This window comes from Aquarana catesbeiana, linkage group LG01 (assembly GCF_042186555.1).
Source record: "Aquarana catesbeiana isolate 2022-GZ linkage group LG01, ASM4218655v1, whole genome shotgun sequence".
NCBI classification, from domain to species: domain Eukaryota; kingdom Metazoa; phylum Chordata; class Amphibia; order Anura; family Ranidae; genus Aquarana; species Aquarana catesbeiana.
Window position 1 is genome coordinate 608,583,432 of NC_133324.1, and position 18,478 is coordinate 608,601,909.

An 18,478-nucleotide genomic window follows, 5' to 3' on the forward strand; every position below is an offset into this window, starting at 1 on the left:
TTATGGTTACACAACTTATCACATTGCTAGAATCTCTCTGAAAGACATATAAATAAATGGTTGTGGAAAGAATCATCTGAGTTTGCATTATTTCTTATGGGGAAATTCGCTTTGATATACAAGTGCTTTGGATTACAAGCATGTTTCCGGAACGAATTATGCTCGCAATCCAAGGTTTTACTGTATGCCAATATTTTTGAATGATTCTTTCACTTGTTTGTGTTGAAGATTATAGGCCATTATCAAGGCTAGAGGTTGTTCCCTGCTGCTTGATGTTTGTTTATTCTCTAACAGTAGGTTTCTATCCGTTGTTCCCACTTCATGTCTATTCTTCTCAATAAATGCCTGGTCATATCCTTTTTTATTAAACTTTTTTGCTATTTCGATCAATTGTTCCTTATAATCAGCCACATTGGTACAATTCCTCTTAGTTCTGAAGAACTGCCCTTTTAGTACGTTACTCAACCATGGTTTATGATGACAACTATGTTGGGGTATATAGGAATTCCTATCTGTTATTTTAAAATAAGTTTTGGTTAATAAATTGTTGTTCTCTTTGATGAATTCCAGACCCAAAAAAATGTATGTTTTTATGACTATAGTCCTATGTGAGCACAATGTTATAATTTTTTAAAATATTTTTAATGTATATTTTTGTAAATTATATATTACAACAAGCAAAATTGTTCACCTAGAATGCATCTTAAATTACCTCAAGGATGCGGGTAATTATTACTATGCTACAGGCTTATAGTACAAGTGATTAGCATTGGATTAGAGTCAAGGCAATCACCGCCATGAGAGTATATGGTGTGTGTATATACCATAGGCTATAAGAAAATGGCTGCCGCTCTGTATTAAAACGGGCTACAAGAAAAAGCGAAAAAACTTATATACAAACAAAAGGATATATTTAGCAACCATTATAAATGTTGTTTTTTTAAATACAGTTATAGTTTACATGGAAAATAGCGCTAAAGTAGTGATAAAAGAACCGCCGTGTAAAAAATATATAAATAATATCACAGTGATAAGTGCAAAAAACACAACAAAGTGCCAAGTGCCACACAATGAGTGTGAATATCAAATCCAAGATGTAATACGTGGTTATTAAAGTCCAATTTATGAAAGAAATGCACATAAAGTCCATAAAAACAGTTCATAAAAAATCCAACGTGCGTGCATTAATCTTAGTGCTTAGTGCTCAGAATTCCATGCTCAAGTGCCATCCAGTGACCCCCCGGGGACAGCCGCTCACCTCAGAGCGTGCGACTCAGCTGTGAGACTGAATCTAAACACTCTTATGAGCCATCCCACGGCTCAGTGATGGAATCCAGATACACAGTTTTCAGCAGCAGCTCCACAGTTAGGAATAAAGGAAAAGAAAAACTGGATAGTGTGATATCGTTTATAAATGTTTATTGGAATAAAAGCTCCCCACATTAGGGTACTCACATTTGCAAGGTGCGTGAGTGCACCAATCTGATAACAGTCTCCAAAGTTTGCCTCAAAGTTTGCCTGTCAGGAGGGATAAGCTAAGCATCTAATCTCAGTGGAGTGAAAGGCTCCGTGCTCCGTCCTAGGGGAGGGGCCAGGACTGAGCATGGAGCCTTTCACTCCACTCCACTCCACTAACCTTCAGGGCCCCAGTGCAAGAAACCATGAAGGGCCCCTGACCCGCAGTATGATGGGGGGGTATTGTGAAAGGATGAGGGGCAGTACGGCGGGGTATTTTGACAGCAGGGGGCAGTGTGACCAAAGAAGGGTATCTGGAAAGTGTGACCAGAGGGGGGAGTGTGATAAGAGGGGGCACTGTGAAAGAAGGGGGCAGTGTGACAAGAAGGGGCAGTACGATGGGGGCAGTGTGACAGGAGGGGGCAGTATGACAGGGGGGCAGTGTGACAGGGGAATATTGTGACAAGAGGGGGGCAGTGTGACAGGAAAAGGATACCTGGGATGTATTACAAGAGGGGGGCAGTGTAATGAGGGAGCACTATGAAAGGAGGGGGACTGTTTAACAAGAGGGGGGTAGTGTGACAGGAGGGGGGTAAATATGACAGAAGGGGGCAGAATGATGGAGGGGCAGTGTTACAGGAGGGGGCAGTATGACAGGAATGTATTGTGCCAAGGGGGAAGTGTGACAGGGGACAGTGAGACAGGTGGGGGCAGTATGATGGGGAAATAGTATGACGTGGGCAGTGTGATAAAAGAGGGGCTATGTGGCAGGTGGGGGCCAGTGTGAGAGGGGACAGGTGGGGGCCAGTGTGAGAGGGGACAGGTGGGTGGCCAGTGTGAGAGGGGACAGGTGGGGGGGCAGTGTGAGAGGGGATAGGTGGGGGACAGTGTGAGAGGGGACAGGTGGGGGCCAGTGTGAGAGGGGACAGGTGGGGGGCCAGTGTGAGAGGGGACAGGTGGGGGGCCAGTGTGAGAGGGGACAGGTGGGGGGCCAGTGTGAGAGGGGACGGGACAGGTGGGGGGGCAGTGTGAGAGGGGACAGGTGGGGGGCAGTGTGAGAGGGGACAGGTGGGTGGCCAGTGTGAGAGGGGACAGGTGGGGGCCAGTGTGAGAGGGGACAGGTGGGGGGCCAGTGTGAGAGGGGACAGGTGGGGGGCCAGTGTGAGAGGGGACAGATGGGGGCCAGTGTGTGAGGGGACAAGTGGGGGCCAGTGTGAGAGGGGACAGGTGGGGGCCAGTGTGAGAGGGGACAGGTGGGGGCCAGTGTGAGAGGGGACAGGTGGGGGCCAGTGTGAGAGCGGACAGGTGGGTCGCCAGTGTGAGAGGGGACAGGTGGGTGGCCAGTGTGAGAGGGGACAGGTGGGGGCCAGTGTGAGAGGGGACAGGTGGGTGGCCAGTGTGAGAGGGGACAAGTGGGGGCCAGTGTGAGAGGGGACAGGTGGGGGGACAGTGTGAGAGGGGACAGGTGGGGGCCAGTGTGAGAGGGGACACGTGGGGGCCAGTGTGAGAGGGGACACGTGGGGGCTAGTGTGAGAGGGGACAGGTGGGGGCCAGTGTGAGAGGGGACAGGTGGGGGGCCAGTGTCAGAGGGAACAGGTGGGGGCCAGTGTGAGAGGTTACAGGTGGGGGCCAGTGTGAGAGGGGACAGGTGGGGGCCAGTGTGAGAGCGGACAGGTGGGTCGCCAGTGTGAGAGGGGACAGGTGGGTGGCCAGTGTGAGAGGGGACAGGTGGGGGCCAGTGTGAGAGGGGACAGGTGGGTGGCCAGTGTGAGAGGGGACAAGTGGGGGCCAGTGTGAGAGGGGACAGGTGGGGGGACAGTGTGAGAGGGGACAGGTGGGGGCCAGTGTGAGAGGGGACACGTGGGGGCCAGTGTGAGAGGGGACACGTGGGGGCTAGTGTGAGAGGGGACAGGTGGGGGCCAGTGTGAGAGGGGACAGGTGGGGGGCCAGTGTCAGAGGGAACAGGTGGGGGCCAGTGTGAGAGGGGACAGGTGGGGGCCAGTGTGAGAGGGGACAGGTGGGGGGCCAGTGTGAGAGGGGACAGGTGGGGGGGCAGTGTGAGAGGGGACAGGTGAGGGCCAGTGTGAGAGGGGACAGGTGGGGGGACAGTGTGAGAGGGGACAGGTGGGGGGGCAGTGTGAGAGGGGACAGGTGGGGGCCAGTGTGAAAGGGGACAGGTGGGGGCCAGTGTGAGAGGGGACAGGTGGGGGCCAGTGTGAGAGGGGACAGGTGGGGGGACAGTGTGAGAGGGGACAGGTGGGGGGGCAGTGTGAGAGGGGACAGGTGAGTGCCAGTGTGAGAGGGGACAGGTGGGGGGACAGTGTGAGAGGGGACAGGTGGGGGGCAGTGTGAGAGGGGACAGGTGGGGGCCAGTGTGAAAGGGGACAGGTGGGGGCCAGTGTGAGAGGGGACAAGTGGGGGCCAGTGTGAGAGGGGACAGGGGGGGACAGTGTGAGAGGGGACAGGTGGGGGCCAGTGTGAGAGGGGACAGGTGGGGGGGCAGTGTGAGAGGGGACAGGTGAGGGCCAGTGTGAGAGGGGACAGGTGGGGGGACAGTGTGAGAGGGGACAGGTGGGGGGCAGTGTGAGAGGGGACAGGTGGGGGTCAGTGTGAAAGGGGACAGGTGGGGGCCAGTGTGAGAGGGGAAAAGTGGGGGCCAGTGTGAGAGGGGACAGGTGGGGGGACAGTGTGAGAGGAGACAGGTGGGGGCAGTGTGAAAGGGGACAGGTGGGGGGGCAGTGTGAGAGGGGACAGGTGGGGGCCAGTGTGAAAGGGGACAGGTGGGGGCCAGTGTGAGAGGGGACAGGTGGGGGGACAGTGTGAGAGGGGACAGGTGGGGGGACAGTGTGAGAGGGGCAGGTGGGGGGACAGAGTGAGAGGGGACAGGTGGGGGGACAATGTGAGAGGGGACAGGTGGGGGCCAGTGTGAGAGGGGACACGTGGGGGCCAGTGTGAGAGGGGACAGGTGGAGGGACAGAGTGAGAGGGGACAGGTGGGGGGCAGTGTGAAAGGGGACAGGGGGGGCAGTGTAAGAGGGGACAGGTGGGGGCCAGTGTGAGAGGGGACAGGTGGGGGGGACAGTGTGAGAGGGGACAGGTGGGGGCCAGTGTGAGAGAGGACAGGTGGGGGGCAGTGTGAGAGGGGACAGGTGGGGGCCAGTGTGAGAAGGGACAGGTGGGGGGGCAGTGTGAGAGGGGAAAGGTGGGGGCCAGTGTTGTGCTCAACTTACATGAGAAGCACATATGGAAGAAGCAGCATGCTTCCTTGTGATGTCCGCAGGATGTCCCTCCAGGCAGCACAGTTCACTTCCCGAGTATCATTGTATCCAATAGAGAGGGGAGGGGCCTCTGACCCGAGCGTGTATCAGCAAGACTCAGAGTGTACAAGCAGAGGGACAAACTTGTGCACTGAATCTGGTGTCTGCTCGGGTCAGAGGCCCCTCCCCTCTCCATTGTACTCACTGATATTCGGGAAGTGAACTGTGTGCTGCCTGGAGGGACATCCCGCAGAGCGCAGACATCACATAGCTGCCGATCGCCCCCTCCCGCCCCCCTCTCCTGTATAGTTAGATGCCAGCCAGGGGAAGTGCGGCGTCTTGGGGCCCCCACACACTGGCAGAATTCCAGGGCCCAGTCGCAAGTGCGACTGTTGCGACCCTGGTAATTCCGCCACTGATATCTGGATTCCATCACTGAGCCGTGGGATGGCTCATAAGCGTGTTTAGATTCAGTCTCACAGCTGAGTCGCACGCTCTGAGGTGAGCGGCTGTCCCCGGGGGGTCACTGGATGGCACTTGAGCATGGAATTCTGAGCACTAAGCACTAAGATTAATGCACGCACGTTGGATTTTTTATGAACTGTTTTTATGGACTTTATGTGCATTTCTTTCATAAATTGGACTTTAATAACCACGTATCACATCTTGGATTTGATATTCACACTCATTGTGTGGCACTTGGCACTTTGTTGTGTTTTTTGCACTTATCACTGTGATATTATTTATATATATTTTACACGGTAAATTTCAGATTATATAAACAATTTTTCATTCATTATATATACAGTTAGTAGTTTAATCATCGCTACTCTTATTCTAATGGTATACATCTAGTATATTATTTACACAGTGCACCTTATAATCACTTAAAGAAAATATATATATTTTTTAATACATATATCCTTTGTGCCTTGCTGTGGCTGGATAAGCCGCTTATGCGATATTTTCAGTATACCTTATATGCATTAATGATCTCCAGATTGACATTTTCACCTTAGCGCAGCGTATCTTTTGTATACATTGTATTGCACGGCATATGAAATGTGTTCTGCGCAGGCAGCTAGGTGATTTCCACATTTGAAGCAATATACCATTGTGACTCGCAAAATTCCCTTTTATCTAACAAGCATAATACACATAGGCTTGTTTTAAGCTTTTGAAATGTGAGTGCACATTTGTTATGACCTGTTTGAATATAATACAATTTTTAAAAATTATAAAGCACTATTCCCAGATCTGATTGCTTTGCATGTGGTCGATGTGATTGGAGTTCATGAGCAGCAGCAAGGAGGCTTAACTCTTTAATTGATCGATGTGACTGTAGTTTATGGGCAGCTTATCAGGAGAAGGAGTACTATGAGAACAGGGTCGGCGCCAGGTGGGTGCTTGGGTGTGCTGAAGCTCCCCTAAAAGGTCTCAAAGCACCCTCATAGCACCTCCAAAATTTCTACCGAGGTATTGCAGTACATTCACACGATTTAAAAAAAAAAAAATCTGGTACCTGCTGTGACATCTGGTACATCTGCACAATGCAATTTAACCTATTATTATATTTTAATCTATTATATTGTATATGGGATCACTGTCCTGCTGTGGACTCTCTAAAGGGGCCACTCTCCTTCTGTGGGCACTATAGGGGGGGCACTCTCCTCCTGTGGGCACTATAGGGGTCCCACTCTCCTGCTGTGGGCACTATAGGGGGACCACTCTCCTGTTTTGGGCACTATAGGGGGCCACTCTCCTGCTGTGGGCACTCTAGGGGAGGCCACTCTCCTGCTGTGGGCACTCTAGGGGAGGCCACTCTCCTGCTGTGGGCACTCTAGGGGGGCACACTCCTGCTGTGGACACTCTAGGGGGGGCACTCTCCTGCTGTGGGCACTCTAGGGGGCCACTCTCCTGCTGTGGGCACTCTAGGTGGGGCACTCTCCTGCTGTGGGCACTCTAGGTGGGGCACTGTCCTGCTGTGGGCACTCTAGGTGGGGCATTCTCCTGCTGTGGGCACTCTAGGTGGGGCACTCTCCTGCTGCGGGCACTCTAGGGGGGCACTCTTCTGTTGTGGGCACTCTGGGGGGGCACTCTTATGGTTGCCACCTCATCCCTTTAAACCAGAACACATATTAATTACACAGGTTCTGTGGCTGATTAAGGTGGTAATTAAACTCACTTGGTGCCTTATCTGCATTTAATTAGCCTCAGAACCTGTGTAATTTAAAGGTGTTTGGGTTTAAAGGGATGAGGTGGCAACTCTAGGCACTCTCCTGCTCTGCACTGTATACTGCACTCTCTTCCCTCACTGTATGCTGCTCACCGTGCCTTACTGTTATGCTGTGCTGGGTGTTATGGCTGCCTCTAACTTGTGCTAGGGGTGATCATTGCTGGCCCTTATACTTGCTGGGGTTTATCATCGCTGCTTCTATTTGGGCTTGTTTTACTCCAACATTCAATTCTGTGTACCTGAAGGCCCTATTTTGTCTGTACAAAACACCAACTTTTTGGCCACGCCCACGCATTAGCACCACCACTACTTTCAGCACCCACACAGCACCCCCCAAAAAATGTATTTGGAGCCACCCCTGTATGAGAAGCATTTCAAAGGATTAATCATTTCCAGAGGCATATTTAATAAGCCTATAAGTCTGAAGTACAAAGGAAAATTTGTTTTTTAAGTGGTGTCTCATCACCCTACTCACCAGTCTAAGCCTGATTGACCCACATACAGTACTGCTAAGGGGTCCATTCAATCTGGTTAGTCTAACCACTTAGGGGGGTGTGTGAAGCAGGAATCAGTTGTGTGAACTTGAGCACCACAGCACTTTGGAATATCAATTGCACATCAGCACTTTTGAAGAAATATTGTGTTTGGGGACTGTTTTTTGTAATCTAATTCGGACTTTCACTGCCTACATGCTTGTCCCTTTTTTTGGGATTTTGCTTTGTTTTTTACCTGCTATTTTTTACTTTGTCCATTTATGCACAGCACTTGCACATATAGTTGATTAGCCAATGAGTCCATGCACACTATGGCTTTTTCAGGCATATGCTCCTACAGGCAGAAAAAACCCTCCACTAAACTCGCGTTTTTGAGAGGAACGCATGAAAATGTTTGTTCCAGCTTTTTGTTTTGTTTATACAGTGGTTAAGAAAATATTATCTGGGAGGGTTTGTGAAAAAAAAAATGCTTACCCTCGAAAGAGCTCAATAAAAATGCGAGAGACCCCTTAAAACTTCAAGCTTTTATAGGCAGAAATAAAAGTTCAAACGCCTGTAAAAAGCAGTTTGTTTTTTTTAGTTGCAGTGTGCATGAGCCCTTAAGGTTGCTCAGCTCCATAAGGCATATAAAGATACAGGAGCTGAAGTAGTTAGTGATACATTATCATGGTTATGAGCTGAAAATCATATTTCCTTTGCATCATCATCACAAACAAAGTATTGATGCCAAATTACTGTGATTGCCAGTTCTAGATTGCATCAGGTTATTATTTCACCCTTGGATAGTAAGCCCGGAGCAAGAGACAGAAAGAATAGGCGTAGGGCGGGCATGACAGGGTTAACAGGGGAACTTGGTGATGAGGAGTTAGTTGTTAGGGGGTGTGTGATTGGACACTTTAGTGTAGGGGTGGAGCAGAGGTATTAGCTGGGTGAGAGATCCCGCCCCAGCTCAGTTGCGTGGAGAGGAGCAAGCGTGATGGCAGCGGTGGAAGATTTGTTTGCCCGGCTGAAAGCAGAGGCGGCGTCCAGAGGGCCTGGATGGCTGGAGGGTCGTTTGGCGGCGGCGTTGGGTGAGTCGAACTCAGCGGCCACGGGGGGAGAGAGCGCAGTTGTGAGGGGTAGGCGATCCAGGCCGCCTACTCGCTTCTCGCCCGACGTCACGAGGTCCCTCCCCGGGAAGTCACAGAGGAGTGGGGCGAGTGCGGGTAGGCCGGTCTCTGGGCCTCCCGCGAAGCGGTTAGCAACTCGGAGCGGGGGGGGTTCTAGTACGGCCCCCTCCAGGCAGACATGGCACGCGGGACGGAAGCACAGCGGGAGCAGGCGGGTCAGGCGGCTGCAGGCCCTCCCGCGAGGATGGCGGCGGCACAGCGCAAGAACGAGGATGTAAGGGGGACACAGAATGGAAGAGGACAGTCTTGCAGTCCCCGTCCCCGTTCACCACGATCGGTACATACAGGACAGCAGGGCAGGGCGGGTCGGCCTGTGGCAAGGCTGCCCGTTCAGCGCACGGCGGTGCGAGCGGGGGGGAGGGCTGGGTGTCAGCCAGGAGTCGGCCGGGGCGGCGACAGTGACGCGGCAAACAGGAGAGCCAGCAGGCCTATTGCGGATGCTGGTGGAGAAGGTTCCAGAGTGAATAGCCAGGCCCCAGGCCACCAGACGGCAGGGGTGGGGTTACAGTGGAGGAAGGAAGTGGCTGCGGCAGCTGGCCGCTCGAGTGCGGCGGTCGGTGGCCCCAAGAGGAGAGACGGGCAGGAAGGGGACCATGGCAGCGGCTGCGGTCGGCACTGCCCAGATGAGGTCGTTCGGCCAAGAAAGGCGAACAAAAAATCGGCAGGCGGATCTTCAGCGCGGAGGAGGAGGGAAGGGCACAGCAGATCCTCGGCATCCAGTGATGAAGCGGCTGGGGGGCCATCAATGATCGGTGAAGAGCTGGGCGAATACAGATCGGAAGGTGAGCTGTCGCAGTCGGACAGCGATGGACAGCGAGAAGAGCTGGTGGCGGTGGAGACGGGACCCTCGGCTGGTGGACTTCCTCCCAGGCAGCGGGGTAAGACGAGTTGTAATGATGCCTGTGTTGTGGGGTGTGCTGGGGGGGCGGGGGGTAGTGAGGGAGGGTTGGGCTCAGCGGGGCGGTCGGCCATGACCGCGCCTGTGTATCCGGCCGCGCAGGTAGCAGACCGCGCATCGGCGGATGCAGGGCTACAAGGGTTTGTATCGGGTTTGAAGGAGCTATTAAAAAGGTTTGAGCCAGGGCCAAGCGGGAGTCAGTCTCCGGCGGCGGCATGGGTTGACCCAGGGGAGGGGCGGGGGAGCCGAGAGGGCTCGGTCCTAGACACCGGGACTCCTTCAAGGCCCGTGGAGGAGCAAGCGGCGCCGGCGACTGTGGTCGCTGGGGTGGCAGTACAGGCGGAGGTTCCCAAGACACCAGAAGGGGCAACGGGTGAGGGTGCTAAAAAACAAGACTTAGTGCGTTTAGCTGATGCTGCAAAATGTGAGGTGTATGTGTGCTTCGAGGGGCCGCTAGGGGCGCATTTGAAGTCAGAGGTGAGGGAAAAAATTTGGAAAGGGGAGTATGTAGAGATTTTTTCGCTCTTACCCCTGGAGAAGTTTAATTTGGATAGAGTTAAGCCGGAGGATAATAAATAAGAGGATGAGGAAAAAAGGAGGTATAGGCTGATACCTAGGACGTTTGCGAACTGGCTACAGGCTTTTGCGATCATGGCCAGTGTGATAGGAGAGAAGAATCCTGAGCACTGTTCGGCTTTATTTTGCTATTTGGACGCCGTGGGAGAAGCTTACAGAGTCTACGGGGGCACGGCATGGCTGCGTTACGATGAGCAATTTAGGCAGCGGAGGGCCATTCGCCCAGCATTGAGGTGGGATCATAAAGACATCAGCCTATGGATGCGCCTCATGACTTCGGCTAGGCCGACGGGTCAGTTTTTTCAGGGGGGGGCCGGTGGATCAGCCAACCCCGGACAGTCGGCCACAAGAAAGAAAGGGGTTTGTTGGCAATTTAATGAGGGGTCCTGTAGATTTGGAGGGTCGTGCAAGTACAAGCATGAATGCTCCGGTTGTGGGGGAGGGGGGCACCCGGTGTCGCGGTGTTTCAAACAAGGCAGGGGCCGTGCCAGTGAGTCTGTTGCAAAAGGGGACAACGCCGGTGAAAGTGGGAAGGATGGAGCCCTTCCTCGATAGATACCCTGATAGGGTTGCAGCTGGGCTGTTAGCCCAGGGTTTTTCGGAGGGGTTTAGAATTCCGTCTCGCTTGGTCGATACACCACCGCCGGCTCGGAACTTGAAGTCAGCGTTGCTGCATGGGGACGTGGTTAGGGAAAAGTTGCTAAAAGAAGTTAGGTTGGGCCGCATGAGTGGCCCTTTTGCAGCATTACCGATTCCGGAGTTAGTGGTGTCCCCGCTAGGAGTGGTGCCGAAAAAAGAGCCTAATAAGTTTAGGTTGATACACCACTTGTCATACCCGAAAGGGGGGTCGGTGAATGACGCCATTGACCCAGAGGAATGTGCGGTATCTTACACGTCGTTTGATGCAGCGGTATTTTGGGTTAGAAAGTACGGACAGGGGGCGTTGTTGGCCAAGGCGGACATAGAGTCGGCCTTCCGTTTGTTGCCGGTGCATCCGGAGAGTTTTCGTTTATTGGGTTGTTGTTGGCAGGATGAATTCTATGTGGATCGTTGTTTGCCGATGGGGTGTTCGATATCCTGCGCTTTATTTGAAAAGTTTAGTTCCTTCATTGAGTGGGTAGTTCGGGACGTCGCGGGATTGAACTCTATCATCCACTACTTGGATGATTTTCTCTGCGTGGGTCCCCCTGGATCGACAGTCTGTGCGGTCTTGCTGGCGACGTTGGAACATGTTGCGGAAAAGTTTGGCATCCCGCTAGCCCCGGAGAAGACTGAAGGTCCAACTACGGAATTGAGTTTTTTGGGTATTATTCTAGACACCAGAGCGATGGAGTGTAGGCTACCCGAGGACAAGTTGGCGGCGTTGCAGGAGGAAATTCAGGGTCTAATCGGAAAGAAAAAGGTTCAACTAAGGGAGTTACAATCGTTACTAGGTAAGTTGAACTTCGCGTGTCGGATTTTGCCTATGGGGAGAGTATTTTGCAGGCGGCTGTCGGCGAGTACGTCGGGTGTGGTTTCGCCAAGACATTATATTCGTTTGTTGAAAGCTCACAGGGAGGATCTGAAGGTTTGGCACACGTTCCTGGCTAAGTTCAACGGCAGGGCGCTGTGGATGTCAGGGCCTGTGAGCAACTTTGATCTGGAGTTGTTTACAGATGCGGCAGGGGCAGCAGGTTTTGGAGCCTTTTTTCAGGGTAAGTGGAGCGCGGGGCCATGGCCACAGTCATGGAAGGAGGCAGGTCTGCTGAAGAACATGCTCCTGTTGGAACTGTTCCCGGTGGTGTTAGCTGTGGAGTTATGGGGCGAGTGGTTCAGGAATTTAAAAGTTAGGTTTCATGGTGACAACTTGGGAGTGGTACAGGTGATTAATAAAGTATCGGCAGCGTCACCGCCGGTGATCAGGTTACTTAGACACCTGGTTCTGAGATGCTTACAGCTAAATGTTTTTATATACGCGGTACACCTCCCAGGAGTTGAAAACGTGGTGGCTGATGCTCTGTCTCGCTTTCAGTGGGACAGGTTCCGGGAATTGGCACCTGGGGCGGAGGAGGAAGGTGTCCCGTGTCCAGACTGGCTGTGGAAGATTGCCTTGGAGGACTAACAGACTGGATAAAACGGTCGGTGAGCGATACGACGTGGGCTGCATACAACAGGGTATGGCAGGAATGGGTATCTCTGCTGAGACAGGTACAGGTAGGGAATGCAGAACGGGATCTTCGGTTGTTAGTTTTATACTTTGTGTCCAGGAACTTAGAAGATGGGTTGTCTGTGTCGGGTATGGAGAAGAAGTTGGCAGGTTTGGCGTTTTGGTTGAAATTTCAAGGTTTGCCGGACTTTACGAAAGATTTTTGGGTCAGGCAGGGTATGAAGGGTTATAGGCGGGCCAAGCCGGGGAGGGACTCCAGGCGGCCTGTTTCGTTCCAGTTGTTGGGTCAGTTAGTTGGATGTTTAAACAATGTTTGCTCGACAGGATATGAAGCGGTGTTGTTCAGGGCGGCATTCGCCTTGGCGTTCTTTGGTGCATTTCGGATCAGTGAGTTGGTTAGCCCCTCAAAAAGAGAAAAAGGGGGGTTGGGGGAGTCAGACGTCCGATGTGGGGAGGACAGGTTGGCCATATTGATTAGAAAGTCAAAAACAGATCAGCGGGGCAAGGGTAAGACCGTGCAGGTTTTTGCGTTGCCCGGCTCTCCCTTGTGCCCAGTTAAATTGGTGAGTGAGTTTATAGCTATACGCCCGGGGGGGGGGGGAAGTCCCCTTTTTAAGACACCAGGATGGCTCGTTTCTATCACGATTTCAGTTTAATGCAATTTTCAAAAGATGTTTGGGGGTATTAGGTCTAGAGGGTGAAAAGTTTTCATCACATTCATTTAGGATAGGGGCAGCTACGGAAGCGGTACGGTGGGGATTGGATGATGCAGCGGTAAAGAGGATTGGGAGATGGGAATCCAGGCGGTTTAGGTCCTATGTTCGCCCACAGTTAGTGATTGGGTAAAGAGTAAAAAAAAAAAAAAAAAAAAAAAAAGTGTGAATAATATATATTAAATAATACTGTTATGGGACTGACTGTTAATATGTTTGGATGTAATGCGGATATATTGTGATAGGTGATAATTGTTGTTAATTTATGGGAGTTATTGATGCATTAGGTGTCCTTTTTGTTTTGTTTTGTTTTTTTTTTTTTTTTTTTGTTTGCTTTTCTTTGCAGGTCGTCAGCAATGCCTGGTGTGGATAGTGGGCCACTCGTACGTGTGTTGGGGGGCCAGGAGAGGTGATGCCAGACGGGATGGGAGACAATTGGGGTTTTCCAGGCAGGAAGTGTGTCTTAGGTGGTTTGGGGTGCCAGGCATGCTGTGGGGTAGGACAGTAGCAGAAGTTAATAAGTTCGCACGCCTGGACAGAGCGCCGGATGTGTTGTTGTTACATGTAGGGGGTAATGACCTAGGGCTACGGTCAATGTTGGACTTGGTAAAAGACATCAAGTTCGATTTTTGGCAGCTCAGGATGTCTTTTCCACATATGCTTATTGTGTGGTCGGACATTGTGGCGCGTACAAATTGGAGATTGGCCAGGTCGGTCGCTAAGATCAACCGGGCCAGAAAGAAGGTCAACAAAGAGGTTAGTAGTTTCGTGGTGAGGAATGGAGGGTTGGCTATACGTCACCTGGAATTAGAGGTGGATACATGGAGATATTTGAAGGATGATGGAGTACACCTGAACGATGTGGGGATTGATTTGTGGTCATTAGGCCTGCAGGATGGGATACAACGAGCTTTGAGGGTGTGGCAGGGCACACAAGGGTAAGGTTTTACCCTGTGTGTGCTGTGGCGTGATGTTGGTCTTTGCGGGGAAGGATTAAACCCCAGATATTTAAGAGATCGGGACCCATTGCTAGTATGAGGCCCGTTGGTGAGATTTCAGCTAACAAGGGTTTTAGCTTGAATGGGTTATTGGGGCACTGCGGGCTATTTGTTGTTTGTCTCCGAGCTAGCTTGTCAGCTGGAGGCCTAATTTTGGTATAGTACCGCAGTGCCTGAGTGTTTGGGAGTTTTTAAGTTTGGTGGGTTTTTCCCTGCAAAGACCAACGGGATTTAAGGATGTTTTCAGGTGTTTTACAGGATTATGTTACTGTTGAGTTAAATTATTATTATTATTATTGGTTTATATTTTGAATAAAGATTATTGGCTGCTACGGCCAATATTTTACTCCATAAGGTTGTGGTCTCGATTATTGGGGTGAAGGTTGGGTATGCAGTGATGGGAGAAGTTGATAAAAGGGGTAAGCAAGTCTCATCGGTTATACAATAGTCAAGTAAGCCCGGAGCAAGAGACAGAAAGAATAGGCGTAGGGCGGGCATGACAGGGTTAACAGGGGAACTTGGTGATGAGGAGTTAGTTGTTAGGGGGTGTGTGATTGGACACTTTAGTGTAGGGGTGGAGCAGAGGTATTAGCTGGGTGAGAGATCCCGCCCCAGCTCAGTTGCGTGGAGAGGAGCAAGCGTCCCACCCTCCCTCCCTTAACATGTGGTATGATCTGTTATGTAAAGGTTTGTAGTTGGTCATGATTTTATGGTATAGCAAAAAGTCGTGGCAGTGGCGTGATGTTGGTCTTTGCGGGGAAGGATTAAACCCCAGATATTTAAGAGATCGGGACCCATCGCTAGTATGAGGCCCGTTGGTGAGATTTCAGCTAACAAGGGTTTTAGCTTGAATGGGTTATTGGGGCACTGCGGGCTATTTGTTGTTTGTCTCCGAGCTAGCTTGTCAGCTGGAGGCCTAATTTTGGTATAGTACCGCAGTGCCTGAGTGTTTGGGAGTTTTTAAGTTTGGTGGGTTTTTCCCTGCAAAGACCAACGGGATTTAAGGATGTTTTCAGGTGTTTTACAGGATTATGTTACTGTTGAGTTAAATTATTATTATTATTATTGGTTTATATTTTGAATAAAGATTATTGGCTGCTACGGCCAATATTTTACTCCATAAGGTTGTGGTCTCGATTATTGGGGTGAAGGTTGGGTATGCAGTGATGGGAGAAGTTGATAAAAGGGGTAAGCAAGTCTCATCGGTTATACAATAGTCAGGGTCTTTTCCTCAAATGGTGGATTGCTCACATATGTTTTTGTCAGAACTCTCAGCCCAGTAGTGACCCAGTGGTATACATTTAACTTTTGGTTACTTGTATTTAACTCCCCCAAAAGTTCTGTTGCATATCGCTCTCCCATAAAATAAATTGGTTCTGAAAGAAACATCTACAACCCACCTTTGGAATATGTTTACTGTCTGGTTGGCATTCTAATTCTTTGACTTCTGTAATTTGTGACACTAACCACAACTTAAATTTTGAATAGATGGTGAGCAATAATAGACTACATTTTCTCTTTGACAGGTTTTCCTACAGGACTGTCACATTCACACACAGATCTTTATTCATTATTTATTCAGTACAGTTTTATCTTGTAGATTTAACAGAGATTGTGTAAGTTGTTTTGTGTTTGTATCTACTAATAATAATGGTTTTAGTGTATTTTTAGCAAAAATATAATTGTGATAAACATTTGTGCAACTATTGCAGGACTTAAAAAAAATCAGTAGCACCTTCTTTTTAATCTACCAGTCCTATTCTTTCAGAAAATCTATTGTTTGAAGGGTCTTTAACAAACTCCGAAAGCTGTAAAGGAAAAAATAATAAAACAACAGAAAAATTGCAAAAATAGTGGCCCCTAGGCTGGAGGGGCTGTCAGGTAGGCCGTATGGAGTCAGCCCCGTTTCCCTATAATCCCACGGCGGCTGTCTCGTCTCCTCCCCACTAAAGCTACCCCCCTCTGGGAAGCTCTTTCCCGGGGGGGGTTAGCATGCGGGCGCGCTCCCGAGTCCTGTATCCGGCGTCCATAAGCCGCCAACTACAGGACTCGGCCCCGCCCCCCGGCCCTCACGTCCCTGGAGTTGATTGACAGCAGCGCGAGCCAATGGCTGCGCTGCTATCAATCTATTCAATGCAGAGCCGAGAACAGCCGAGAAAACCGGGCCAACATCAAGCGCCTTCTCGACGCGGGACTTTGGAGGGCTCAGGTAGGTAAACGGGGGGGCTGGGGGGCCTGCAATCGCCAAATGTTTTTTCACTTAAATGCATAGGAGGCATTAAGGTGAAAAAACATGAATCTTTACAACCCCTTTAAGAAGAACATTGACATTTGTATTCACTTCTCCTGTATAGTGTTCATCATGAGCCTTTCACTGGGGCATTCTTTCACTGATTTTAATATTTCTATTATTATTTCTGTGATCTGTTACAGACCTGTAATAAGGCTTTGGAGAGAGACTGGCTTTACAACACAAAACAACACAAAAATAACACCGCTCGGAACTAGGATATCCAGATAACAGGTAACGGGTAACCTCTATACACCCAGAATCCAGGTGCTCTCCGGCTCAGGATGTCATTCTTACATCCAAATAGGCAAACTTGAGAAAAACTGAAGGAAGAGCTGGCACTGCTGGATATAATACCTGTGATCTTTATTGTATCATGACAAGTATAAAAAGGACGAGCAGACACGTTTTGGCACAAGCCTTGTTCACAGCTCTCAGAGCTGGACTATAAACTGAAGGACCTATGAATAAATGGTTGTGGAACAAATCATTTCAGTTCCCATTATTTCTTATGGGGAAATTTGCTTTAATATACAAGTGCTTTGGATTACAAGCATGTTTCTGGAACTAATTATGCTCGCAATCCAAGGTTTTACTGTATATAAAAACAAATATATATAATGAAAACAATATTGCATAGGGAATATTCTTTTAACCCTAAACCTTAAAACCTTGAATTCAGTTAGAGACCAAGCATTATTTCGGCACTATGCAATGTTAATAGGAATCTGAATTTTTAGCACAACTGGGATCTGATTACTGAAGAAGGACTTTTTCACCACATCTATGGTCAAAGGCATGCGCTCAGGATATGCCGTGTGTGCATGGGCACACCCTAATCCCCCTGTGCGTTGTCGATTCCCCCTGCTTCCCATCTCCCTCCTGCAGTGCTGCCAGCTTCCCTCCTTTCAGGAGTGATCTGTACTGATCGCAACTGTCTTCATTCTTGACTGAAGCATAGTAAACTATGTTTACTGCAGGCTGCAGAGAAAGGGACTGGGGAATCTCTGTCTTCAGTTTCTTTCTCAGTCTCAAAAGTGAGACATCAGGGGTCTGTTTAGACCCTTGATATGTCACCAAAGCCCCATTATTGGGCTCCTAGAAAAAAATTGTAAAAGAAAATAATAAATAAAAAATAATATATATGTAAGAAAAAATAATAAACAATAAAAAAACTACTGACCCCGTCCACTGCCCTACTGACACCAATCTTTGCTCTACTGACACCGTCCACTGCTCTGCTGATATACAGTACACACATGTATGTTTGTGCTCTGCGGTGAACACTGCTGCGTACACCAATTCCTATGGTTTCTTCAAGTATTCAATCAAATTTAAGAAATATACCTGTTTTAAATTTCCCCTGAAAAAGTTACAGAACACAAGCTGGGGTAAAATCACATATACATAAATGAATCTTGGAGAATATATAGCAAATATAAATAATTTTCTTTAACAAAATTGCATATAAGTTCAATTATAATTTGTGTTTTATTGTTACGTAGATAATTCTGTATGCTGCTCATAAATCATCTGTAGCATATTATAAAGTTCATTAACTTTATAATTAAATAGGTAACAGCAAATAAAATGTATGTTTAGTGCAAACTAAGTTCAACATTAATGTAGAGTTGGCATTATGATTACAGGTTTAGATGAAACACTACTTAAATGCAGTACAACAAATATGACAGATGCTTTTTAACAAATAATTAGAATAGAACTATGTTCAAGTACCAGGACGTTATTCCCATTTAAACTGGATTAAATTACGATTTTTTTTGTAGCAATTGAATAATTTTCTAAAACAAAAAGTTTTCATTGTTCAAACTAAAACTTTCAAAACTTTCAACTTACTTTGTGGGTTAGTGGTTTTATTAATTATATTTTCCAGATATTTGTCCAAGTAAAACGATTTCAGGCTCAGCAGAAATAAAACTGAGATACACATAAGAATCATGAGAAGTTTCCGGTAATTCATCCTGAGATATCTTTGCAAAGTTTAATGCTTTACCAAATGAAAAATGAATATGTATAGCGCAGCAATAATAAACACGCCCTATTTTAATGTGTCATTCTGCATACCAACTGTATTAACTCTTGGTTCACTACACACCTGGGAATATTTATTTCTAATTCTAAAGCTAATTAAACAATTGTTTTAATTGATTTTAGTCAAATCTTTTTAGGTTGAACTTAAGTTTAAAAGTTTTGTCAAATTTTCGCCTGCGGTTACTTTCAGTAACA

The 18,478-nt window shown here is 48.9% G+C and overlaps 1 protein-coding gene across 1 annotated transcript in view; it reads right to left on the reverse strand.

Moving 5' to 3' along the window:
• The window catches only part of LOC141108677 (beta-1,4-galactosyltransferase 1-like), a 267,970-nt gene extending 249,741 nt beyond the window's left edge, over window positions 1-18,229 (reverse strand). Inside the window, exon 1 of the mRNA XM_073600565.1 lies at window positions 18,089-18,229. Within this exon, the coding sequence (XP_073456666.1) occupies window positions 18,089-18,212 (124 nt within the window). The 5' untranslated portion in view covers window positions 18,213-18,229. The remainder of the gene's footprint in view (window positions 1-18,088) is intronic.
• Window positions 18,230-18,478: the final 249 nt, after the last annotated feature.